The sequence below is a fragment of the Ornithorhynchus anatinus genome, chromosome X5 (assembly GCF_004115215.2).
Source record: "Ornithorhynchus anatinus isolate Pmale09 chromosome X5, mOrnAna1.pri.v4, whole genome shotgun sequence".
NCBI classification, from domain to species: domain Eukaryota; kingdom Metazoa; phylum Chordata; class Mammalia; order Monotremata; family Ornithorhynchidae; genus Ornithorhynchus; species Ornithorhynchus anatinus.
Window position 1 is genome coordinate 49,696,844 of NC_041753.1, and position 26,216 is coordinate 49,723,059.

Here is a 26,216-nt window from a genome sequence, read left to right on the forward strand (position 1 = left end):
ATTCTGCCATTGATGAAGAAATTATATGACAGATTTTCTTCCCCTTGCAAATGGATCATGGTTTCTGTTTATTTTGTTTTCACAATGGCTCAGTTTCTTGTTGGTATTCTGATGGAAAAGGAAAAAAAAAGAAAGCTAAACTTGTTTATTTCCTCTCTTTCTTTTCCTCTCACAGGCTCTGAAAGAACTTCAACAGAAATTTCAGACCGGACAGGCTCGCAGTGGCTTCTGAGCCAGTGAGAGAGAGGCTGCCAAAGTATGCTGGTGCCAAGCTGCCGGATGATGCACGTAGCCAGGCCAGTGGTGGTGCTCCTGTGCTTCTTCCTCTGTGCTAATGCTGAGAGTAAGCCACAATCTTCACTTGTGGATAGGGTTGAAGCCATAATGAGATGTTTTATTTTGAGTTGGCACTAGCTCGGGTCACTGAATAAGTTCCTCCCAGAGTAAACCTTAAGACACTATGGGATCTTCTCTTGCTCACCGCCAGCATTTGAAAAGGGTTATTTACATATCCTCCTTACCACTTTTCGTTCTTTACACCCCTTTTCTTAAGCGTTTAATGATTCCCAGTTTCATTTGCATTTACTGCTTATCAGTCTTTTGGTAGAGAAAATAGTAGTGGAATTATAGAACCAAGAGAAAATTTAACATTTTCTTGATCCCAGATGGAAACAATATAATTCCAAGTCCTTAGGAAACTTCTTAAGTTTTTTGGATATTCATTTGCATTTACTGCTTATCAGTCTGTTGGTAGAGAAAATAGTAGTGGAATTACAGAACCAAGAAAAATTTAACATTTTCTTGATCCCAGACGAAAACAATATAATTCAAAGTCCTTAGAAAACTTCTTCAGTTTCTTGTATATTCTTTTTTAAGTTTGGAAAAATAAACATGATCTTGTTGAGTCCAATTAAAATTCCAAGCCCCTTGTAGCTGTCACAGCAGCTGTTCTAATGTATTATTTCCGACAGCTGTCGTAGAATACAGTAGTCAAACAAATCAAGCAGAACTGACAACTTTGTGGCTCTACGAAGTGTGTGTGGAGAATTCTGTGGAGCACAGACACCAAGGTTCTGATTACTGGACTCATTTTGTGAAACTGTAGGGTTTTGGTCAATTAGCTTGCCAATTAATGAGAAGATAATATCTTCTTTGTAATTAGGAAATCATTAGGTCTACCTTGTTTACACGTGTTCCTTTTCCCAGCTGTCCTGTGGCCTTTTGGTAGAGATAGCAAATGAAGGTGCAAAGCCCCTTGCTTGTATTTGTTGACAAGGTGGGTTTTTACTTAGCTGTTCAACTCGCGTGAACACAGCTTTTTCGGGGCATCCCTTGGTTCTCTTAGGTTGGATAACATATGCAGTCATTAATTTTTCCCCCACTGATAATTTCAGTGAGATTAATTCAGTTTGTGCTAAGGATCTTTCAGATGCTAGTATTCTGGTTTGTCCTGGCCTCTTGTTAATTATGTTTTGACAAGACCCTTCAATAACAGTCATTTTCCTTAAGTAATAGTAACCCTGTTTCCTAAACACAACATGGTGAGAGTGAAAATAATAGTAATGCTAACTAGTAATACACATATAGAACAGATGTGTTTGTAGACTACCAACAGTTAATAATGTTTCGGCTCTTTTCCAGGCAGTTAATGACCAGCTGGGAGAGTTGTTTCTAAGGTGAAGCCAAGGACATTTTAACACTTACCCAGCAAATAATTAATTGGAAAAGACCTAGAGTTAGGATATTCTTGTAATTTTAAAGTGCATTTTGCAGCATACTCCACTGGAAAGAAGACATTTCACTCTGCTGACCAAAATGGATCGGAAAATGGGGTGTCACTGCTTTGTAAAACTGGCCAGAGAGTGAAGGAAAGTTATTTTACATTTCCATTATGCATCAGTTATCTATTGGCAAAAAAAATAGATTGGTAAAGTCCATTGTCGGTTTTATAACCAGACGTTTTATTAAAATGTGCAGTTCATTGGAAGTGAATGGGTGCCGTTTCTTTATAGATGCTCTTCTTGTAGCTGCTGAAGAAATTGGTAACTCTTCAAATATTCAAACACTTTCTGCCTAATTCTTTAGAAGGATGATAGAGGCGTAGTTTTTATTTAGGATTTGTCTACAATCCAACACATCTTACTTTGAATCCACTTTAGCAAGGATTCAAGTGCCTCCAGATTTGTGCATCTTTTTTGTCTTGTTATTTCTATTGTAGAAAGAGACTTTACTAGGCTGTTTTGCTAGTAATTGTTATTTGTGTCGTGAGTTGTTGTGTTTCAACTGTATGATTTTAGCATTCAGCCTCAAGAGCAATCCTCAAAATAGTCATTCCCTATGCCTTCTTCACCCTGGGAAGGTGGTTTTATTAATAGCTATGGACACTTCCCATTGACACTCTCTTCCTTCGAGGTCACAGCCTTCATTTTAGGGTTGTGAGATTTTTCCATGTTGTTCTGATAATGTTGAATATCAGAGGAGTTATATACCTCTCATATTAAAGGCAAAATGTGTATATATGTCCTTCTTATGTCTTCAAGATGAAACTAGATTAATAGTGGAGTTTATGCACTGGATGGTCGTAGGAAGGAAGGTGGCATTTTAGTCATTATGAGCTACTTAAGTGACTTTGAAAAATCATAGGACATATGGCTGGAACAAGCTCAGAGATCATCTGGTCCAGCCCCTTGATTCCATGCAGAGGAGTGGTTTTAAACTTCCAGGACAGATGGTTGTCCTTTCTTTTCTTATATATCAAGTTAGAAGTTTGGTTCTAACCATCATGGTTGTCTGGCCCAGCATATAATCCCTCTGATTATGAAAAAGTGCTTCATTATACCTGACTAAAATATTTCCCGCTTGAATTTAAAACTCATCTCCTCTTGGTCAATCTTCTGTGGAAAGAGAATAACTGTTCAGGATCTTTCTCATAAAAACATTTTGCATACTTACAGAGAGCTTTCTCTAGTTTAAACAATACCAATTCCATCAGTATCCATTTGCTAGACCATTAATCTTGTCTCTACTCTGGAGTGGGCTTTCTAAAATGTAGTGCCTGGACATGATACTCAACTAAGAATCTGACAAACACAGTGCATAGTATGAGGATCATTTCCTAGCTCTTTTGTGTCTTTTACATCCCAGTATTGTGTTATTGCTGGTTTGTTTTGTTTGTTTTCAATGAAGGCATTCCACTGCTCTCTTCTATTCATCTTGGGTTACAGGATAATCAAATCTTTAGGCTTATGATTAGTCCCAAAGATGCTATCAAATTCTAAGAGTAGGTTGAACTTCCCACCTTTCTTAGAAAAGATAACTTGAGAGGTGCTATCTTCCTTTGAATTTCGTGTTCTTTCTGTCACTGACCCTGTGCAAAGTGGGCTTACTTTTATGTAAACCGTTGAGCATGATTCCTACATTTGTATTAATTGGCCTTTGGACATTTGAGTAAACTGGGATATGTCAGTAGCATGAAAATTCAGTCCTCCAATGGTAAAGAATCATTCTAAGTTCAGTTGTGATTTTCTAATTTGCAATTTAACTCCCTATGAAATTCTTAACTTTAAAGTATCACAATATTGTGATTTCTTTATTAGAAAGTGGTTGGTATAATGACACAAGGTTGTGATTAGGTCACTTTTTAAAGAAAAATTCTTGTGCAGTATAGTTGAATGCTAAATTGTTAAGGAGATAATAACCATTTAGTGAAAATTAGTTTCTACCATTGTCAGTTAAAAATACCAAGCAGTAATGTACTATTAGCTTAAAATCCATTGTGTCCATTGTTTCAGTTCCTTTAGTTTATTTATCTTGAATGCTCAATAAGATTTTCCTTATTGCTTTTTCAGTGAGCTTAAGTAGTGTAGAACAATAATCCAATGAAAGAGCAATTTGAGACCTTAGGGTCATGCAATGCGGATAAATTTCTTGCTGCGATGGCACTCCTAAGAGATTCACTTTGTTTCCCAGAGGCCTCCACCAGTCTCATTTCTGGTTCATACAAATATGATCTACTCTGGTTTAAGCAAACCCTGAAACAATAGAAAAATCTACTAAATATAATATATTTTAAAGGCAGGTGCTGAGGTTGTTTTGGGATGAAGTTTAAAGCTTTTTTTTACTTAGTTCATCCTCAGCATTGTCACATCACATTTTTACTGAGATCAGATTTTATCCCATACTGCTTCTAAACTATGAATTAAATTTAAGACTCTATTTCGCACAAAGTTACTAACAATGCATGATTCCTCCTTATTTTTCAGGGTAATAAATAATGATAACAATAGTATTTATTAAGTAGTTACTATGTGGCATGTACCATATTACGTGCTGGGTTAGATACTAGATGGTCAGGTCAGACATGGTCCCTGTCCCATATGGGACTCACAGTCTAACTAGGTTGGAGTAGGATTTAATTCCTATGTTAAAGATGAGGAAACCAAGGTACAGGGAAAGAAGTTAAGTGACTCGCCCAAACCTACACAGCAAGTAAGTGGTGGACCTGGGATTAGAATAGGGGACAGTGCTCTTTCCACTAGGCCACGTAGATTTAAGAATATGATTTACGGTGTGGAACAGTGTCAGAAATGAGAATGGATTGCTGATTTTTGTGTTTTCCAGTAACTTTGTTCCATACAACCCCTCAGAGCTGAAATTACTCCCCCTTCAAAAGAGGAGAAATCAATCAGTCATATTCACTGAGCACTTACTGTATGCAGAGCACTGTCCTAAGCATTTGGGAGAGCACAATGTTTATGTTTATGGCATTTGTTCAGTGCTTACTATGTACCAGGCACTGTACTAAGCTCTGGGGTAGATATAAACTAATCGAGTTGGACACAGTCCATGTCCCATATGGGTCTCAAGGTCTTAATCCTCAGTTTACAGATGAATTAACTTAGGCAAAGAGAAGTTAAGTGACTTGCACAAGGTCACACAGCAGAAAAATGGTGGAGCCGGGTTGAGAGTAGCAGAGTTGGAAGACATATTTCCGGCCCACAACAAATTTACAGTCTAGAAGATGAACATGCGGTGTAGAGGGAGTACTATGCTGTTCATGTTATTACTATTTTAACCAGTTTTATTTGGGATATCGTGGGTTCCCATTCCATAATACTAAACAGGGTAAAAGTTCCACGTTATGATTAATTATTAATTCTATGATCATAAATTAATAATATTCACACTACCTGTGGGGTAGCTTCTGGACATAGAATTAAAAAAAATAAACAACTCTATATTCCTCCACAAACAGCCAAAAGACAATATGTCTACAAATAAAAGCTAGGAGCATATACAAGCTCAGATAGGCTCACTCATTAGCTCTAGTTGCAGGGGTGGAAAGAGCGGGCACCCACCTTGAGCTCTGAATTTAAGAGGGGGCCGAAGTTGGTTGTAGCGTCTGTGCTCAGTTGAATGGTAGAAAATTGGCAGCAGCTGAGCTGCCATGGTTTCCTGCCAGAAAAGCAGAGCATAAACCCATTGCCATCAACTTGATTCTTTCTGTGGAATATGGTCCTAGAAATGCTTGGAACATATATTATTCCTCTGGTCTTGCTGGAGGGGAGAAACGTGGAGTATCACTCTACTGGATCGGAGCATCTAATACCCTGGCTCTATTATTGCCTCTCCTGCTCTAATTCACCCTGAAACAGAACAGTAGTTTCATGTAATCTGGGTCTAGTAGGAATTCAACTTGATCATCCCTAGGCCTTATGAAAATAAGGCAGCAAGCTTAATGAAAAATTGAATATGCATGTTGCCTCACAAATCCCTGTACTCCTTTAAATAACATGTGATTCGTTGCTGATGGAAAAAATCAGACACAGATTTTTACGTGCAGAAATATACATATACACATATACAAAAATAAATGCCTGTATATTGTACTTCCTCTTTGTTTTTATAGCAAATTATCTCTTGAAGCATATTTACTGCAGGAAGATGCTCTTGTCCTCAGCTTCATGACATGAATAACAGTCACAGGAAGTGAACTTGTTTAGAAGGGTGGTGAGAATTACAAGTGAATGAAGGCAGATCCGATTCAAATTTTATAGGTTCAAATAGAATTTCTGTTGGGTAATTATTTTAATTCCATCAGTAGTATTTCTTGAGTGCTTACTTACTCTTTACAGAGATTAACTGCTTGGGAGAGTATAGTAGAGGTAGTAGATACGATCCCTAACCTCGGGGAACTTTCATTCTTGGAAAATGAATTGCAAATCTACCCGAGCCCATTGGCTTTGCACTGTAATCAGTCAATCAAATGTTTTTATTTAGTGTTACTATGTGTAGAGCACTGTACTAAGCACTTGGGAGAGTACAGTATAACAAAGTTGGGAGACATGTTTCTGGCCCTCAAGAAGTTTGCAGTCTAGAGTGGTACTTTTAGGACCATGGTAGAGTTGGTATCATGGAAGAACAAATAGGTTAAAAGAATGAGGAAGAAGAAAAAATAGGGTAAAAAGTGAAAAGACAAACCATAATTTTCAAGGCCTAAATAACTAGTAAGCAGTCCAATTGCAAACTCAGAGACCAGTCCCTAGTGGAATGTTCATATCCCATTTAAAGATGACTTTTTGAATAATTAATTCATCTTAGAGTTCAAAAAAATCATTCTCTATTAATCCAGCAATTGAGTTTAGTATGCCTTCAGTGGCATCTGCACCTGAAAGGAATATATCTTTGTTTCTATCAAATAAGAAAAAAAACTAGTCAGGATTTCTCTCATTTTTTTTTTGTCTATTGGGAGTAGTTGTAATAGTATTTATCACTATTATTGCCATGTGAGGAGCACTGTTCTAAGTACTGGGAAAGAGTGTACAGATGGGAATTAAACACAGATTGGGTCCAACAAGGGGTTCACAATCTGAGAGTGGCAGCACCAATGGAAGGGAGAACTCTGAACTCAAGTAGATCAGAAAATAGGGAGAACTCTGAACTCAAGTAGATCAGAAAATCATAGGTTAACGGGACCGCATCCTAGAGCTATTTCGGAGTGCTGCAGAAGCTACCCTGACCACTGGGCAGCAGGTCCCTTCTGTCCCTCAGGAGTGGCAAGGTGGTGGGGAAAGGATTACTCCACCAGCACCATAACAGCAACAATTACTCTGCCTGAGAGGGCATCAATCCCCTTATTTATTGAGCGCTTACCGTGTGCAGAGCACTGTAGTATTCATTCATTCATTCATTCATTCATTCAATAGTATTTATTGAGCGCTTACTATGTGCAGAGCACTGTACTAAGCGCTTGGAATGTACAAATCGGAAACAGATAGAGACAGTCCCTGCCCTTTGATGGGCTTACAGTCTAATCAGGGGAGACGGACAGACAAGAACAATAGCAATAAATAGAATCAAGGGGATGAACATCTCATTAAAACAATAGCAAATAAATAGAATCAAAGCGATGTACATTTCATTAACAAAATAAATAGGGTAATGAAAATATATACAGTTGAGCAGACGAGTACAGTGCTGAGGGGATGGGAAGGGAGAGGGGGAGGAGCAGAGGGAAATGTGGGGAAAAGAGGGTTTAGCTGCGGAGAGGTGAAGGGGGGTGGTAGAGGGAGTAGAGGGAGAAGGGGAGCTCAGTCTGGGAAGGCCTCTTGGAGGAGGTGAGCTTTAAGTAGAGTTTTGAAGAGGGGAAGAGAATTAGTTTGGCAGAGGTGAGGAGGGAGGGCATTCCAGGACCGCGGGAGGGTGTGGCCCAGGGGTCGACGGCAGGATAGGCGAGAACGGGGGTTGGTGAGGAGGTGGGCGACAGAGGAGCAGAGCGTGCGGGGTGGGCAATGGAAAGAGAGAAGGAAGGAGAGGAAGGAGGGGGCAAGGTGATGTAGAGCCTTGAAGCCTAGAGTGAGAAGTGCGAGGGAGAGTACAATATATTGAAGTCAGTAGATATGTTCCCTGCCCAGAAGGACACTACAGTCTAGAGGAAGGGCACGGTTAGATGAAAGCCCCTGAATTTTTACTTGTAATAATAGCAATATTGAACTGTTTGTAATGAGGGAACTCTACTAGCTATTTTTCTGATCACACAACAGTGCTTCTGAATTTTGTCATCTTAAATGAATTGCTACCTAGCAGAGGAGTATCTTTAAAGACATGCAACAGAAGCAGTCAGTCTAGGTATTTATTGGGTCCTTACCCTGTGCAGGTCACTGTAATAGACACTTGAAAAAGTACAATACAGCAGATTTGTTAGACACCATCCCTGCCCACAAGAAGCTTACATACATGCATAACTAAAAGTGTCTTGTAATGTGTATTGTTCCTTTTTCGCCCCTAGTACCATAAGTATGACACACTGGTAGTCTCTCCGAAACAGCTTCTAGGGAAGGCCTTGATTGACGTAAAGAAAGGGCATGTTGTATACTGTCCAGGAGTTACCAAATCAATCAATCAATAGTATTTATTGAGCACTACTTACTATGTGAAGAGCATTGTCCTAAGTGCTTGGGAAAGTGCAATACAACAGAGTTGGTAGACACACTCCCTGCCCACAAGCAACTTGATCTTAGCAACTTGATGCTCTTCAGAGCATCTTATTGCACTGCTTCTGGGGGCTGGTCCTTTTGATTCCATTTTCCAGGAGATTTCCTTGTCCCCTGAGCCTTACCTTCAATCAGTTGTACAGCTTTTTTGCCTTCCCTAGTGAATTCATTATATCTGTCACATAGTCACTCAAGTTCAGGAGTGGAAGTGAGATGGAATGGAGAAACAGTAAAAAGAATAAGGGCCAGATTTCCCGTTACAAGTTAAATGGTTTCAAGCTAAACCAAGCTGCCTAGACTGGGCCCTCCCTGCCTGTACTGGGTTGGGATTGCCCCTCACTGATGGACAGAAAAGCAGAGTGGCCTAGTGGATAGAGTACGAGCCTAGGAGTCAGAAGGACCTGGGTTCTAATCCCTGCTCTGCCGTTTGTCTGCTCTGTGACTTTATACAAGTCCCTTAACCTCTCTGTGCCTCAGTTTCCTCATCTATAAAATGGGGATTGAGACTGGGAGCCCTTTGTGGGACAGGGACTGTGTCCAGCCTGATTATCTTGTAGCTACACCAGTATTTAGTACAGTGCCTGGCACAGAGTAAGCACTTAACAAATGCCACAGTTAGTATCATAATGTTTCAAGGAATGGGCTTACCTGGTTCTGAGGCTGTTCCAATTCTCACTGAAGGCTGCAGTGTGAGACTAGGCTGCATTAGTGCCCAGCATTGTCGTATCCCACAGGGAGGCAGCATGGCTCCTGAAGGGACTTGAGGGTCGCTCTGAGTTGAGGTCAGGAGAACGCAAGTGAGCGATCATTGTGATTTATTGAGCATTCACTGTGGACAGAGCACTGTACCAGGTGCTTGGATGAGTGGAATAGAGTTGGTAGAAGTGATCCAGCCAGCCCATGATCCAGCTGCTCTTCTGGACAATACATACATTTGCATCCCAATCCAGCCTTGAAGCCACACGTCTGCCAGCCCTAAAGTGGCAGATGATTTAGTACTGACATTTCAGAACTTAAATTTGATTTTTGTGCTCCTTCTTCCACTTCTTTTGCCTCACACCGTAGGACTCATAATTGAGTAAAATCTTAGTCAAAGTCTCTTCCTCAATGTGACTTAGGAAATATACTGTTCTGTTATCAATTTAGCCCATTGGCTCAATACCAAAGGAACACTGTGAGTTCAAATTACATGGACAACTCTATTGACGTCTACTGCTCCATTAACTTGATTGCTGATCTTTTTAAGGGAAATAAATCCATTATAAAATGCAAATAGATAAATATCCTGACATGCACTTCTGTTCATAAAGGAGGAATAATGAAAGTGACCACAGTCTGCCTTTAACTTTTATGATTCATCACATTTGTTAGTCATTAGCCTTTTGGGAGTACTTGTGACACCAAACCTCAACCACAGAATTTAACAAAGTGTGGACCGAAATTCAGAACAGTGCCAAGAAGGGAAATTCCAACTGTTCCCATCTTAGAGGTGATAATTGTTTTCCTAGTATTGCATTATTTCATGTCATTATCTCTTCATCTTAATGCCATCCATTCATTCAGTCATATTTATTGAACACTTACTTTGTGCAGAGGACTGTACTAAGCACTTGGAAAAATACAGCAATAAACAGTAGCATTCCCTGTCCACAACGGGCTTACAGCCTAGATGGGGGGAGACATACATCAATACAAATAAATAAAGTTACAGATATGTACGTAAGGGCTGTGGGGCTGGGCGGAGGAAAGAGCAAAGAAAGCAAGGCAGGATGATAAGGGAGTGGAAGATGAGGAAAAGTGGGGCATAGTCTGGGAAGGCCTCTTGGAGATATCCCTTCAATAAAGCTTTGACGGGGAGAGCATGGTTTTCTGTAGGATTAGAGGAGGGAGGGTGTTCTTTGTCAATTTCACCATTTTATATGGATTGCTTCTTTAGAAACGGGTGACAAATGGGGAATTATCAATCATTGTAAATATGGAGGGAGCACTGAATCTTTTGACAAAAGATATTTTCAATTTTGTTTTATTCTTAAGATTTAGATGTATTTTATAATTCAATAGGAAATTTTAGAGTGATTTTCACAAAAAATTGCTATATAGTATTGTGACAGTGATTTTATTTTGCAGTTGTTAAATCTGACATTAAAATACATCAAGTAAAGCACTCATATTATTCATTTTCAAGAATCTGTCTTATGAAGGGGAAGTAGAACAAAACCATTATGTGAAATACATACTAGCTGCTTTCACATTGCTCTGTAAAATAAAGGTTGAAGACTGCTTTGTAACCATGAGAGGAAAATAATTACACGTGTTTTGCTTATCAGATGGTAAAGGTTTCCTCTCAATTCCTGGAACTTGACACATCTTCAGAGGTTGAATATACTCAAATTCCTAAATTCCGTCATTTACCCTGACTTTGGGGGCTAATTAAGAATTACCATTTTGATTTCAAACTGTTTTAAATTTCTGTGTTCGATGTAAATATTGAAATGTGTATTTAGTGAATTATAGGTACCTACTCCTTGTGCTGGGATGTCCTTTGGCGAGACTTCTAGTAGGGCATTATTAATGTGTTCTTTTTTTTTTAACAAGGTACTTCCTTTAACATCTCACATCTTTCATTTATATTGTAAACTCCCAAGTGCATAGTTTAGCATGCTACGCATGGAAGATGCTCAGTAAATACTGTTCAATAACTGAATTTTGCTTTACTTTTAGGTGGTGACAGTAACCCATCTCAAACTCCACTCATTTAGGTTTTGTTTCCCTTAGAATTGTAAAGATTAGCAATAGACACCAAACCCTGGAACACTGCATGTGCAGGATCAGGCAGATCTTAAAGGAAACTCGAGATCACTACATTCAGTTCTCTGCTTCCAAGGAACATTATCAATCATGTCATTGTGAAACTGAAAATGACCTCAGCGGTTAAATTTAGTTCATTTTCCTTCCCAAGGCAGGATCATATCAGAAAGATTTCAAGTCTGATGATTTCATCTCCTTCATTCTTACTGGTCTGTGACACAGGTGCGATTTTCATAAGTGGCACTTGGTCGTTGGTGAATTTGTCTGGGTGTTCTATCAGTTCTCTCAGTCGCTAGTGGAAGGAGTTGAATTACAAGCCAGCAATGCTCCACCTGCTAGTCAAATGAGGCAATCTGACACTGGCCTGGTGCCTGTCTCCCACACTTGTCTGTGCAGCCGTGATGGAGGCAGGGGCTCACTCCAATCATTCGTATTTACTGAGCACTTAGGATGGGCAGAGCATTCCATTAAGTGCTTGGGAGAGTACTGTATAACAGAGTTGATAGGCATTCCCCTGGCCACAGTGAGCTTGCTGTCTAGGACGGTAGACAGCAATCAGTATAAATAACTGAATTATGGGTATGTACATAAGTGCTGTGGGGCTGAGGAGGGATAACTAAAGGGAGCAAATCCAAGTGCAGATGTGACACAGAAGGGCGTTGGAAAAGAGGAAATGAGGGCTTAGTCAGAGAACACCTCTTGGAGATGTGCCTTCAATAAGACTTTGAAAGGGGGCAAAGCAATTGTCTGGCAGATATGAGGAGGGAGGGCATGCCAGGCCAGAGGCTGAATGTGGGTAAGAGGTCGATGGTAAGGTACAGTACAGCGGTACAGAGGTACAGTGAGTAGGCTAGGTTTAATAATAATAATAATAATGATAATAATGTTGGTATTTGTTAAGCGCTTACTATGTGCAGAGCTCTGTTCTAAGTGCTGGGGGAGATTTACAGGGTAATCATGTTGTCCCACGTGAGGCTCACAGTCTTCATCCCCATTTTACAGGTGAAGTAACGAGGCACAGAGAAGTCAAGTGACTTGCCCACAGTCACACAGCTGACAAGTGTCAGAGCTGGCATTCGAACCCATGACCTCTGACTCCCAAGTCCGTGCTCTTTTCACTGAGCCACGCTAGAGGAGCAAAGTATGCAGACTGGGCTGTAATAGGAGAGTTGTGAGGTGAGGTAGGAAGGGGCAAGGTGATTGAGTGCTTTAAAGCGGACGATAAGGAGTTCCTGTTTGATACGGAGTTGGATGAGCAACAACTGGAGGTTCTTGAGGGAGTGGGGGAACATGGTCTGAACACTCTTGTAGAAAAATGATGCAGGCAGCAGATTGATGTATGGACTGGAGTGGGGAGAAACAGGAGGCAGGGAGGTCAGCACTGGTCTAGGCAGTGGTCACAGTTCTCCCTGCTCAAGGGTCAGCTCTGTCCTGGTCAATTTAATTTTTGTCAGATGTTTCAGTGAAAAGGAAGCAACACAAGGTTGCTCATTTTATTTTCTCTGCCCAACCCAGGGCTGAGGCTAGAGGGTCTGGAGTCTGGTGAGGAACTACTGGTGTTTTCCTGTTTTCCTGCCTTCTCAGGCTGATGAGTCCAAACCGCTGAGCGGAAAGATGGATCAGGCATCATGAAGCCCCCCAAAATTCTGAAATAGCCACTTCAGTTTGCACCACTTTCCTGATTTGAGGGGAGGGAAAACCCTTCCCTCCAACAGCTGCTCCCAAGTACAAGCTGACAAGTGGGGAAGATTGACCTAGGTTTCCCCTGCCCCTATTTGAGAGGCCTCACCTTCCCTTCAAGTGGTGGAAGTCCCAGGGGCCAGGGGATACGAAGGGAGGTTGGGAGATAGTGAAGAAAAGTCGGGACAGAGCTGTTTCAGTTTTGCAAGAAAACACCTGTGTGCATGGCCCCGGTGAACAGTCCACTCCCTGTGTGCACATCCTCTCCCCAATCTGCCCCAGTCCCTTCTTCCTATAGAGTTTCATGGAAAGTCCCACCTCCATCTTCCCTCGTACCCTCCCCAAGTCAGAATTTCAGGCAACCTTGTAATTTAAACTATTTAGACAACTGATCACTAGCCACCATAAACTGCTCATTTAGCAGATCATCTTGAAGGATTTTGCCTGATTAACGGGTAGTAGTGCAAAATGTGCCAATCCGTCATGGAACAATGAATTACTTCCTTATGCCTAATCTAAAACGGACTTACTGAACTAAATTCCATTTCCTTATAGTGGAAATGGAATATAATTGATCACCACTTAATGATAATTTAAATAAGGAAGTCATCTCAGAAGATTTTTTTTCTGAATCCTTTAATCATTTCTGTTGCTTTCTTTGATCAAGCCACTTTGCCCAGCTGATTAAATAGCCACACTCACTTCTTCCCCTTCAGCATACTTCCACATCCACAACTCTAATCCCCTCTACCTCTCCACTCTATCTCTCTCCCAGGACATGCAACCTTGAAGGAAGATTACCTCGCCACGTTTGCATTTTCCACTACCCTTTTCATTTCATCTGAAAGAGACAGCACTACTTTGCAGACTGGCTGAGCTTGCCCTTCAACCTCTGGATTAATTTTTGTTAAATCTCTTGTGTAGTTCCTCATTTGTATTGAAAGAGGTGATGGGGCTCCCACAGGTAGTAGGGCTACACTCCACAAAAGAAACATAAAATGACCAGCCCCGAGGTGCTGGGGTATACAGCAGTGTCAAGCCCAGCAAAACCTTAGCACAAATTAAGCACTGTGAACACTATGGGCTTATATTGATTTGTGCCAGTGGGTTTTGACAAAATGAGACACATTCCCTGCCCCCAGTGACCTGACAGTCTGAAGGGGGAGACAGGCATTAATATGAATAAATAAAATTACAGATACGTACATAAGTACTGTGGGGTTGGGAGGGGGAATGAATAGAGGGAGCAAGACAAGGAGACACAGAAGGGAGTGGGAAAAGAGAGAAGGAGGGCTCAGTCAAGGAAGGCCTCTTGGAGGAAATGTGCCTTCAATAAGACTTTGAAGTTGGGGAAACTAATTGTCTGTCAGATATGAAGAGGAAGGCTATTACAGGCCAGAGGCAGGACGTGGGTGAAAGGTTGGCAGTGAGGTAAATGAGATCGAGGTATAGCGAGAAGGTTAGCATGAAGGAGCAAAGTGTGTGGGCTGGGTTGTAGTAGGAGAGTAACGAGGTGAGGTAGGAGGGGGCAAAGTGATTGAGTGATTCAGAGCCAATGGTGAGGAGTTTCTGTTTGATGTGGAGGTGGATAGGCAACCCCTAGAGGTTCTTTAGGAGTCAGGGAACATGGCTTGAGCGTTTTTGTAGAAAAATGATCCCGGCAGCAGAGTGAGGTATGGACTGCAGTTGGGAAAGACAGGAGGCAGGAAGGTCAGCAAGGAAGTTGATACAGTAATCAAGGCAGGATAGGATAAGTGCTTGGGCTAATGTAATAGCAGTTTGGATGGAGAGGAAAAGATGGATTTCAGTGATGTCATGAAGGTAGAACCAACAGGATTTAGTAATAGATTGAATATGTGGGTTGAATGAGAAAGAGGAGTCGAGGATAATGCCAAAGTGTTGGACTTGTGAGACAGGAAGGAGGGCGGTGCCATCTACAGTGATGGGAATATCAGGGGAAGGACAAATTTTGTGTGGGAAGACAAAGAGTTCTGTTTTAGACATATTAAATTTGAGGTGATGGTGGGACCTCCAAGTAGAGATGTCATGAAAGCAAGAGAAAATGTGAGACTGCAGAAAGGGAGAGATTTTAGAGCTGGAGACGTAGATTTATAAATCATAGGCATAGAAGTGATAGTTGAAGCCATGTGAGCAAATGGTTATCCAAGGGAGTGGGTGTAGATGGAGAATAGAAGGGACCTAGAACTGAACCTTGAGGGACACCCTCAGGGGGTGGGAGGCAGAAGCAAAAGACTGAGAACGAGTGGCTATAGTGATGAGAGGAACCAGGAGAGGACAGTGTTAGTGAAGCCGAGGTTGGATAACATTGCCAGGAGAAGGAGTTGATTGACATTTTGAAGGCAGCTGAGAAGTCGAGGAGGATTAGGATGGGGTAAAGGCCATTGGATTTGGCAAGAAAATCATAGATGACCCCTGAGAGGGCAGGTTCTGGAGAGCAAAAGGGATGGAGGCCAGATTGGAAGGGGTTAAGAAGAGCATTGGCGGAGAGGAATGTGAGACAGCAGGTGTAGACACCTAGGTCAAGGAGTTTGGAGAGTAACAGTAGACGGCGATGGGGCAATAACTGGAGGGAGCCGTGGGATAAAGGAAGAGTTTTTTCTAAGATGGGGGGACTTGGGCATGTTTGAAAGCAGTAGGGAAGAAGCCATTGGAGGGGAAACAGTTGAAGATGGCTATTAGGGAGGAGGCAAGTGCTTTTATAAGGTGTGAAGGGTTGGGATCAGATGCATGGGTGGAAGGTGTGGATTTTGAGAGAAGGTTGGAAATCTCTGGTATTTCCAGATCTCCAGATTTCCCGTATTTAACCTAAAAATTAACATAAATATAATTTGAAGTGTCCCTTTACCTGCTGGAAAATTTCATAAAGTGGAATAAGCGGAGGAGAATGGCCAAGGAAGGTCATCATGAACAAGTGTAAGGCATTAACCTAGGATAACAACTATCCATATCCAGCCAAGAAATGATGTCTTGAGCTAAGAATTATGAATGCATAAAGATTCCACTTGTCTGCTGTGTGACCTTGGGCAAGTCACCTCTCTGTGCCTCAGTTACCTCATCTGTAAAATGGGGATTTGAAACTGTGAGCCCCACGTGAGACAGTTACTGTGTCCAGCCCGATTTGCTTGCATCCATCCCAGTGCTTAGTACTGTGCCTCGCACACAATAAGCGCTTAATAAATACCATAATTATTATTATTATTATTACATCTTAGAGTTCTTAACTCTTCAGTCTTATATGTGACAGCAGCCAATAAGACCAACAAAATGCTGGACATCAGCAGAAGGGGAATAGAAATACAGAAAAAGGCAGAGTTTGCCATTATTCTTTCATTCAATAGTACTAAGTGCTTACTATGTGCAGAGCACTGTACTAAGCACTTGGAATGTACAATTCGGCAACAGATAGTGACAATCCCTGCCCAATAACGGGCTCACAGTCTATGCAGGTATCTCAGTACTGGCTTGCAATCCAATTATCAGAGGTAAACTAGAAATGATACAATGAGAACACCAACATGATCAGGAGAAGGGAGTAGCTTCCAGTTGATGATAATCTGAAAAGATTAGAATTGTGAAAACAAAGAGGCTGAGAGAGCGCATTATTGAAATCTACAAAATTTTTTATGAACAGTTTTGTATTCAAAGAATACAGAATTACTGTTTATCAAATCCCCCAACCATATATAGGGCATCCATTAAAGCTTGAGCGTGTTAGGGTCAAGACGAAAGGAAACACATCTTCCCACCGAGATGGTAAGCATATGGACTCACACCAACTCTTTCAGGCAGAAACTATTGAAATAAATTAATAGATGATTGATTCATGGATCTTAGATTCATCATGCATGGCTTGTTAAAACAGTTGGAATGTTAGAAGTACATTTGTAATCTTTAGAATATTTGTCAAAATGAGCAATCATCACACTGTTCCTCCAAGCACCCTTTGGTGCTACAGCTGAAGGTAAAATACTGGTTTGGATGTAAGATTGAAGAAGTCAGGATGGCAGTTCTTGTACTCGCATTTGGATTTTTCAACTAGTAACTTGTCTGTTTAGAAACAGAAGGAATTGGAAAGTTCATCCATCCTCATCATGCATTTGTACTTTTTCATTACATTTCATCATGGACCATAAAGAAAGTTGAAATGGAGGAAATTCAGAGCAAAATTACATGTCAAAAAAAACTTATCTTTAATGGTCCTAGCGTTAGTCTTCCCAGATGAATAAAATGGATGACCACTGATATGCATTTGGAATGGGAAGGGAGGGTAAAAATGGAGGGAGATATTGAAGAATTCTAGAAGTGTGACAGTTTTCTTTTTGTGGCTATTACAAGGACATATGTTGTAGAACAGTATTACTTCCAGTTGTGTCTTCTTCAAGTACAAATGACATATATTCAGGGACATAGTAAATTAAGGTTTGGTTAATTAAAGTCAAAGAGGCAGTATTTTAGAAAGCAAAAGCCTATGTCACTCCACTCATGAAATCCAAATAAAGGCACTAATGAGCTTATTAACCTTTGTCAACATGCTTTAAAAATTGATAGGGGATAATTGCTTCTCTGCCAATTGCTTGCTGTGTGACCCTGGGCAAGTCACTTCACTTCTCTGTGACTCACTTTCCTTAACTGTAAAATGGTGATTCAGTATCTGTTCTCCCACCTACTTAAGGCTGTGAGCCTCCATGTGGGAGAGGGACTATGTAACTTGTACTTACCCCAGACCTTAGAAGAGTGGTTTACACATAATAAGAGCTTAATAAGTATAAAACAAATGAACAAAACAAACAAAGCATTTCAAAGAAATGTCTGCTAAGGGCCAAAATGTGTTGTCTTTCTCTACCTAATTTTTGGGTAAATATTTGATACCTATCAAATAGATCTGTTTTCCAATATACGTATTTTCATAGGTACACAATACAAATGTAACTACAGACACATTTTTGAGAAAACCAGTTATGCCCCTTAGCAAGGATAAATGTAGTCTAGACTTGATGTTTTGGATGAAAGAACAGTCATTAAACCAATTGTGATATTGAGAGGAATAATTTAACAGGTCCTTTCTTAAAATGTCTACCTTTGGAAAATGAAATCAAATGAATACAAATCATTTTTTTTAAAAAAGATGAATTTTTAAAATGAAAAATTACTAATAATTACTGTCATGTGACAAAATAGCTAGATATCAAATTTTAGAAGGAGGTATTGGCCAGCAGAACTACATTTCCAAAATACCCTGTGGTTCTTATCAGCCTAAATGAAGAAGAAATGTCAAAGTAAGGGAAATAAGGTTCAACAAATGCACTAAGTTTCTCATCAAGTGAAAATCAGGGTTCATTCATTCATTCAATAGTATTTATTGAGCGCTTACTATGTGCAGAGCACTGTACTAAGCGCTTGGAATGTACAAATCGGCAACAGATAGAGACAGTCCCTGCCCTTTGACGGGCTTACAGTCTAATCGGGGGAGACAGACAGACAAGAACAATGGCAATAAATAGAGTCAAGGGGAAGAACATCTCATTAAAACAATAGCAAATAAATAGAATCAGGGTGATGTACATCTCATTAAACAAAATAAATAGGGTGATGAAGATATATACAGTTGATACAGTACAGGGTTCATGAAGCAGGTAAACCTCTGACTAAATAGCAAGCACAACAGACGGAAACTGCCAGAAAGCAAACTAAAATAACTAAAGGACAGCCAGTACACAGGCATTGACAGAGTATCTGACAAGGAGCATTTTTGCTTGGCTTTTGAACCAAGCACAAATTTCCTGGGCATTTCCTTTTTTTAATGGTATTTGTTAAGCACTTGCTATGCATCAAGCACTGTTCCGATTGCTGGGGTTGATACAAGTTAATGAGGCTGGGTACAGTCCCCGTCCCATATGGGGCTCACAGTCGAAGTAGGAAGATTAAATGGTATTTAATCTCCATTACGCAGTTGAGGAAACTGAGGCCAAGGGAAGTTAAGTGACTTAGCTAAGGTTATGCAGCAGGTAAGCAAAAGAGCTGGGATTAGAATTCAAGTCCTCTGACTCTTAGGCCTGTGCTTTATTCACTAGGCCACAGTGCTTCCCATTGCCAACGTATATAATCTTAGGTGTCAACTCAATGAGGAGAAGATTTGGCAGTTTGCTCCCTGAAGCCTTTTTAACAGGGCTACTAGTCTTTCTCATTGCAGGTTCTGAAAAGACTTGAGAGTTTTCATTCAGTACTGAAAGAACTTAATCCTTCAACTGTGAGCCCCATGTGGGACAGGGACTCTGTCTAACCGGATAAACTTGTACCTGCCCACTCACATAGAAAACACTTAACGAATACCATAAAAAAAGACCCAAATTAATGGCTTTGTAGCCTGTTCTGTCTCAGAAACCCATTCTCTCCTAGTCCGTATTCTCCCGAAATGAATCCATCCATGAATGGTACTGATTGAGAGTTTTCTGTGCACAGAGGCCTCTACTAAGCATCTGTACAATACAACAGAGTTGGTAGATATGATCCCTGCCCACAGAGAGTTTGCAGTCTAAAAGCACTGTTCTCCTTTTCTCCCCACACTCAAATAGAATTTGGGCACATAGGTGCCCAAGATTGACAAAGTAGCCCCAAAACTTCCCATGATACCAGAAAACTGTAGGGGCATAGAATAAGACTGGGACTGTAGATTCATTCATTCATTCATTTGTATTTATTGAGCACTTACTATGTGCAGAGCACTGTACTACTGCTTGGGAAAGTACAGTACTGCAATAGAGACAATCCCTGCCCACAATGAGCTCACAGTTCAGAGGGTGATTATATTTACCCCAGCACTTGGCAAATAGAAAGTGCTTAACAAATTCAATTATTATTAATCATTGTTATAATTATTATCATATTATTAACAGCAGCATTTAAAGGACTTTAAAAAGGTAATTTTTCTTTTCTCCCCTCAGACTTTCTCAATGACTTGCTAACCCAAAAGCACTCCAAATCCAAAGTGTCTGTAGCCAGTTCCACTGGCAAGGTGACACTGTGTAGGTTCAGATGAGATAGCCCTGGGTTCAAACTCCATTTATCTCAGACCTTTTCCTGTTGTCCTATAAGGAAGCATCAAATTGTCCATTCTCCATTAGCTGTCATCCTGCTACTGAGCTGAAAATCTCCCATTGGCACTTGAGACCCTACGGTCTGAAGAGATGTACTGCCAAGTTAGAACCTAGCATAGGTTTCTCCCATATCAGTCGAGAAACTCTCAGTGTTCCTAGAGTAGCGGTGGGTTGTCGGAATCCAGGAACATCCCAAAGTGTAGGACAGTGAAAAAACAGGGTAGAAAGAACATTGATTCTTTTGAAATGTGGAGTTGGAGAAGGCTTTTACAAATACCATGAACTGCCCAAAAAACAAACAAATGGATTTTGGAACAAGTTAAACCAAAGTGATCTTTGGAAGGCCAAATGACTCGACTTAGATTAACATATTTTGAGCACATAATCAGGAGGACTAATTCTCTGGAGAAGACACTAATGCTAGGAAAAGTCCAGGGAAAACGTGGAAGAGGCAGACTAGCAGATAGATGGATAGAGACCATAACAAAGGTAGCGGAAGAACCATTAGAAAGGTTGTGGATTATGGCAGAGGACAGGATGTTCTGGAGAAAGTATATCCATGGAGTCATTATGAATTGGCAATGACTCGATGGCACTTAATAATGATAACCTATTTTAATTCAAAATACCATTTCACAATAAAATTCATAGTCTTAGGCACCCTTAGAAAACATTCAGGATCATTTCTTTAAAGCCAAATTCTTTAAAAAGCTATTATCAACAGCAGCATTGTGGTTGCCATTTTCTATAAATTACCAGTTCTATTACATAGTTTATAAAAGGCAGTGTGGGGTAACACTGGGACCATGCAGGTCCATGCAGAAATAACTACCTCCCCAGTGTCTTGACTGTGCAGTTGTAGTCAGCAAAATAACGTAATTTATAAACACACTCTGGGTACAGAGGGCAAGCCCTCTTCATAAGTGGAAGCAGCCAGGTGGAGCACGCTACTCTGAAGAATATAGGAGCATATTGTTTCTGGCCCTCGCTTCTGTGTGGAATTATGCTGATTACTACATCAGCAGTCATTTATGTAAACACATTCTCCCCTGCTTCCCTTCTCCTCCTCACACTCCTCTGACTCTGTGCAGATATAAAGCCTCATGTATTAAATAGTATGAAGGTTACACTTGAAATTCATTTTATCATAAAGATTTAATTTAATTTTAAGAAGAGTTTCTAAATGCTAATTATACCAACTTCTTAATAAAGGTGTATTTATTGAGGTTTAACTAGGTGATAGAAATGTATTTATAATATACCTATCATATCCCTCCATGAATGTTTTAATAATTATCTATTAAATTAAACTAGCTATATGTTGTGTTATAGTGAAATTATATATCTAAATAAAGTAGGAACTGCCAGCTAATGTATCATCTTAATTTAATAGGACAATTATTTTTATTGTGGTTTAGGCAATTATTCAAAATGTATCAAAAGTATTTATTAGGCACCTTCTGTGTGTGGAGATTAGTGTACTAAGCCCTTGGAGAACATCCAAAACAGGAAAAGAGGCACGGTCCATGAATTGTGAGGTGGGCATCGATCCCTACATTTGGCTTGATGTTCAGAAGGTTGGACCACCCTGACTCAAATGGCTCATGCCAAAATGTGTTATTGCAATTCAGAGGAGGAAGGTGTAGGAATGTCGAAGCCTTAGGGAGTCAAAAGGATTACATGTCTATATAAATTTAGCCAAAGATAAATCTTGGAAGAATGGTTCAGCTAATTAAATTATTTGGTAAAAAAAGAAATAATAATTTTATTCATTAAGCACATAATATGTGCTCAACACTGTGGTATATGCAAGATAATCAAATCAGATATGGCCCCTGTCCCACATGGGGTTCACAGTCTAAGTAGGTAGGAAACACGTATTAAATCATCATTTCACAGGTGGGGAAACTTAGGCACAAAGAAGTTAAGTGACTTGTCCAAGGTCTCACAGCAGGCAAGAGGTAGAGCCAGGATTTGCAACAAGGTCCTCTAAATTCCAGGCCCAACAAAGATCATTTTTTTTCTACTGCCACACTGCTTTTCCAGTTAGTGATGATATAAATTGTCATATTTCAATCCTCATAACCTTTTCAGGTCATCTTTTTATATCATGACTTTGGGTTACATCTCCTATACTGTGTGCCATATCATATAGCATCCCCACAGCACATGTATATGTGTATATCTATAATTCTATTTATTATATTGATGCCTGTTTATTATTTTGAGGTCAGTCTCCCCCTCCCCCCCCAGACTGTAAGCCCATTGTGGGCAAGGATTGTCTATTGCTGAATTGTACTTTCCAAGTGCTTAGTACAATGCTCTGCACACAGCAATTGCCCAATAAATATGATTGAATGAATATAGCTCTCTTTTCAAGCCTGTGTACCCAGAGTCCCTCCTCTGATTGTCCTAGAAATTTGAAGATCAGTCTCTTGACTTTTGATGAGTAATGCTCTGGACAACTAAAGCTTGGAATCAACTCCTCTGTCTCTTTTTAAATAGCCATTTTAAGAACTCCCATTTCCTCAGACACCATTGTCTATACCTGTTATCGCACAGGATATATTGATCCTCGCCTTCTCTTTTCTTGCCTTACAAGCATGACTTGTGAATCTACCTTTTAAATAGCTTTGTGAGGGAAAACCATCAGCAGAGCATGCTATTTGACAGGGGGGTGGGAAATGTGTTTTTGACCTGAATTTTACAGATTGGCTATCCACATAGATTGCATTGATTAAGTAATTGCGACATTGTGTATTTCACTTTGCTTTTGAAAACGTAGCCAAGAAAGAGTGCACTTGCAATAGTGTTTGGAAATTGAGTAAGCTTTGTTCCTTGAACTTTGGATGTACCAATAAAATGTCTTTCAAAATCATGTGTTTTTGATATTTCAGATACATTCCTTCCAGTTCTTCCTAATTTATTAATATTTTTCAAGAATCTTTATTAGAGTAAAATCAACAGGCATAATAAAGTATAGCTTATTACTGTGTAAAAAAACCAAAACTGTGAATTTTGAAATTGTAATATCAATAGTTAATAATACTACTTTTTCCTATTATACGCTCATTGTTGTAGTTCTACAATAATGGTATGGTATTAAACAGGGGAGTAAATATTGAGTGGTGCTTGGTCCACAGACAAGTCCTATTCAATATGTTGATTGATGACTTGCGTGAAGGATATTTACAGATGAAAGTAAATTAAATGGAATTGCTAGCACTTCGGAAGAGAGGAACTTAACTCAAAGTGACTTAGATAAAATGAAATTATGCTCCTGGCAAGAACAGGAGTAAATGCAGTAGGTACAAGTATTGAGAAGCAACGTGGCTTAGTGGAAAGGGCCCAGGCTTGGGAGTCAGAGGTCATGAGTTCTAATCCCTGCTCCACCACCTGTCAGCTGTGTGACTTTGGGCAAGTCACTTCACTTCTCTGTGCCTCAGTTACCTCATCTGTAAAATAGGAATGAAGACTGTGAGCCCTACGTGGGACAGTCTGATTACCTTGTGTCTACCCCAGTGCTTGGAACAGTGCTTGGCACATAGTAAGCGCTTAACAAATACCAACATTATTATTATTATTATTATTAGAAGTACACGTGGAGATCAATATGATAATGATGGCATTTATTAAGCGCTTACTATGTGCAAATCACTGTTCTAAGCACTGGTGAGGGTACCAGGTGATCAGGTTGTCCCATGTGGGGCTCACAGTCTTAATCCCCATTTGACAGATGGGGTAACTGAGGCCCAGAGAAGTTGTGACTTGCCCAAAGTCACACAGCTGACAAGCGTGTGAGCCAGGAATTGAACCCATGACCTCTGACTCCCAAGCCCGGGCTCTTTCCATTGAGCCATCAAAACTAAACATTGCAAAATATAGAATGGGAAAAAAACACCACAGAGTGCAAGCAGTAACACAGAAAAGATATAGAAAGTTTAAAAGTCTACATATTCATAGACATATGTATATCAGATCAGTTCCCAGTCAGTAGTGGGTGAATAATGACTGCAGTTCTATGGCTAATAATCATGTTTAGAAACTTCATAATGGTCTCGGAGTCTAGCAGACTTTAGAAATCCTTATGAAAGCAAGTTCGTACTTATTGCCACCTTTAGAGTGCTAAGATTATGTCTCCATCTTATGTTATTTATGGCTGACTCTACTGCTTGACTGTCATTTTAATAGGTGAGAATTTTGTATAGGGTCCTACAGATAGCCTAGCAGTTACCTCATTATCTGCATGTAATTTTATGAAAACATTTTGCCCCACCTGGGCTGAATGTCACAGCTTTCTTCACACCTATAAATATGATATTACTTCGAGTTCTCCTATGCTAATGAATGATGAAAAAGTAATTTAACTCCAAAAGCGTCAGTTAAGTAGCCCTTAATAAAATGAAAAGGCAGTAACTGATCTGTGTAGGGAGCTAATTCAAATATTGGTGTTCAAAATGGAAAAGGAACATATGCATGGAGGAGCAGTGTGGTCTAGAGGGAAGACCACAAGGCTGGAAAATAGAGGACCTGGGTTCTAATCCCAGTTCTGCCATGTGCCTGCTGTGTGGCCTTCAAGTCATTGAACTTTTCTGCTCCTCAGTTTTCTCATCTATAAAATGAGGATTCAGTACCTGTTGCCCTCTCCTTCTTAGATTGTAAGCCCTGTGTGAGACTAAGACTCTGACTGGATTATCTTCTGTCTTTCCCATTGCTTAGAACAGTGCTTGACACATAGTAAGCACTTAACTATATACCACAATTTATTATTATTATATGCACCTGGATGCCCATGTTAATATTTGGTCATCCCTTTGAAAAGCATAAGGAAAGCCTGAATCTGTGACTTTGTTTCTTAACTCCCTCTGGCTACTTTTCACCCCCTTTACCATGGTATTGAAAAAAAGGGGCTCATACATGCTAATGATCCATTCTGTTTAAAGTATCTCTTGGTAAAGGATACTCTGACAAATCAGGTTCACTAAAGTTTTATAGCTTTAGTCTTATACTCAATATGTACTAAGACATTTCACATTTTTTTGACAAGAACCTTCAGGTCTAGTCATCCAGACAGCACAGGATTCTTTTTCCATCCATGTAACCAAAGGAGGCTTAGAGGAACGATGTGAGTGTGATCCTCCTTAAAGCTAACGTGATGTTAGGACCTGCTGAAGTATTGAACATCCCTAGTTTTCCATCTAAGAACCCATTATGATGAAAACCCACTTTGATTCAATACTCTGAGCAGCTGCCTGTATTTTGAAACTCTTCAAACTCCAGAAATACAAAAACAAAAGTGACTCTTCAGGCTCTGAGAGCAGTTACAATGATTTGAAATATGAAGTTCCTTTGAAATGCTAATCATCTCCAGATGAAGACTTTCCAACAATATCTCCTTACATAATTTTCATGTACAGCTTTCTGGTTGTTTTAGCACCCTTCCTTAAAATTCTACTGTGTGAAGCCCACCTGGAAATACTTATTTTAGGGTTTGTTCTTGCAGCCTATTTAAAGGAGGGTTTTTTTTTATTCCCACAATTCTACCCTTCTAAAGCCTTCACATGTTATTCTCATAACCCATTAAAGGAGGATAGTCCTCAAAGGTCCTATCCTAAAAATAGAAAGTTTGGATAAACCTAATTGATTGCAGGCTTGCTGTTGTTCATTATCTTAATTAGTGTAGGTAATTAAATCATTAATTGATTGGAGCTGATCCCTAGCTAACGAACAGTAAAGCTTATTGCTTTCCCGCTTTATCCCTTAAGGCCTGCCATTGCTGTTCTTCAGGCAACTCTTCATTTGTGGTATTTGTTTTATCAAGAAGTATGGCACAGTGCTGCAGCTCCCCAACTTGAACAGTAGTAGGAGGATTACTAAAATGACCTGTGGATTTATCTTCAGGGTATGCTTCTCCTGAGATTTGCTTCAGTGAAATTGTGAAACAATGCAAACTTGATGGTGACTAATTAACATTGGACCATGTAGAATGTAATCCATTGTGAAGACAGCCTCAACTTTGGCAATTAGCTTTCACTGTTTATTTCTTGCTTAAGTGTGTTTTGTTGTTGTTGTAAGTTTACCTTGGAGTCCCCTGACACTTTCATTCATTGTACATTCTTGT

At 40.0% G+C, this 26,216-nt stretch overlaps 1 protein-coding gene across 42 annotated transcripts in view; it reads left to right on the forward strand.

Annotated features, from left to right (window-relative positions):
- Positions 1–26,216, forward strand: part of PTPRD (protein tyrosine phosphatase receptor type D) — a 1,860,044-nt gene that overhangs the window by 1,455,508 nt on the left and 378,320 nt on the right. For 41 of the 42 annotated variants that reach the window (XM_029056273.2, XM_029056261.2, XM_029056268.2 and 38 more), the window contains one exon: positions 176–343. In XM_029056273.2, coding sequence (XP_028912106.1) covers positions 259–343 — 85 coding nt within the window. In that variant the 5' untranslated portion in view covers positions 176–258. Of the gene's footprint in view, positions 1–175; positions 344–26,216 lie in introns of those variants that run through there. The other variant, XM_039910769.1, reaches the window with a different exon arrangement.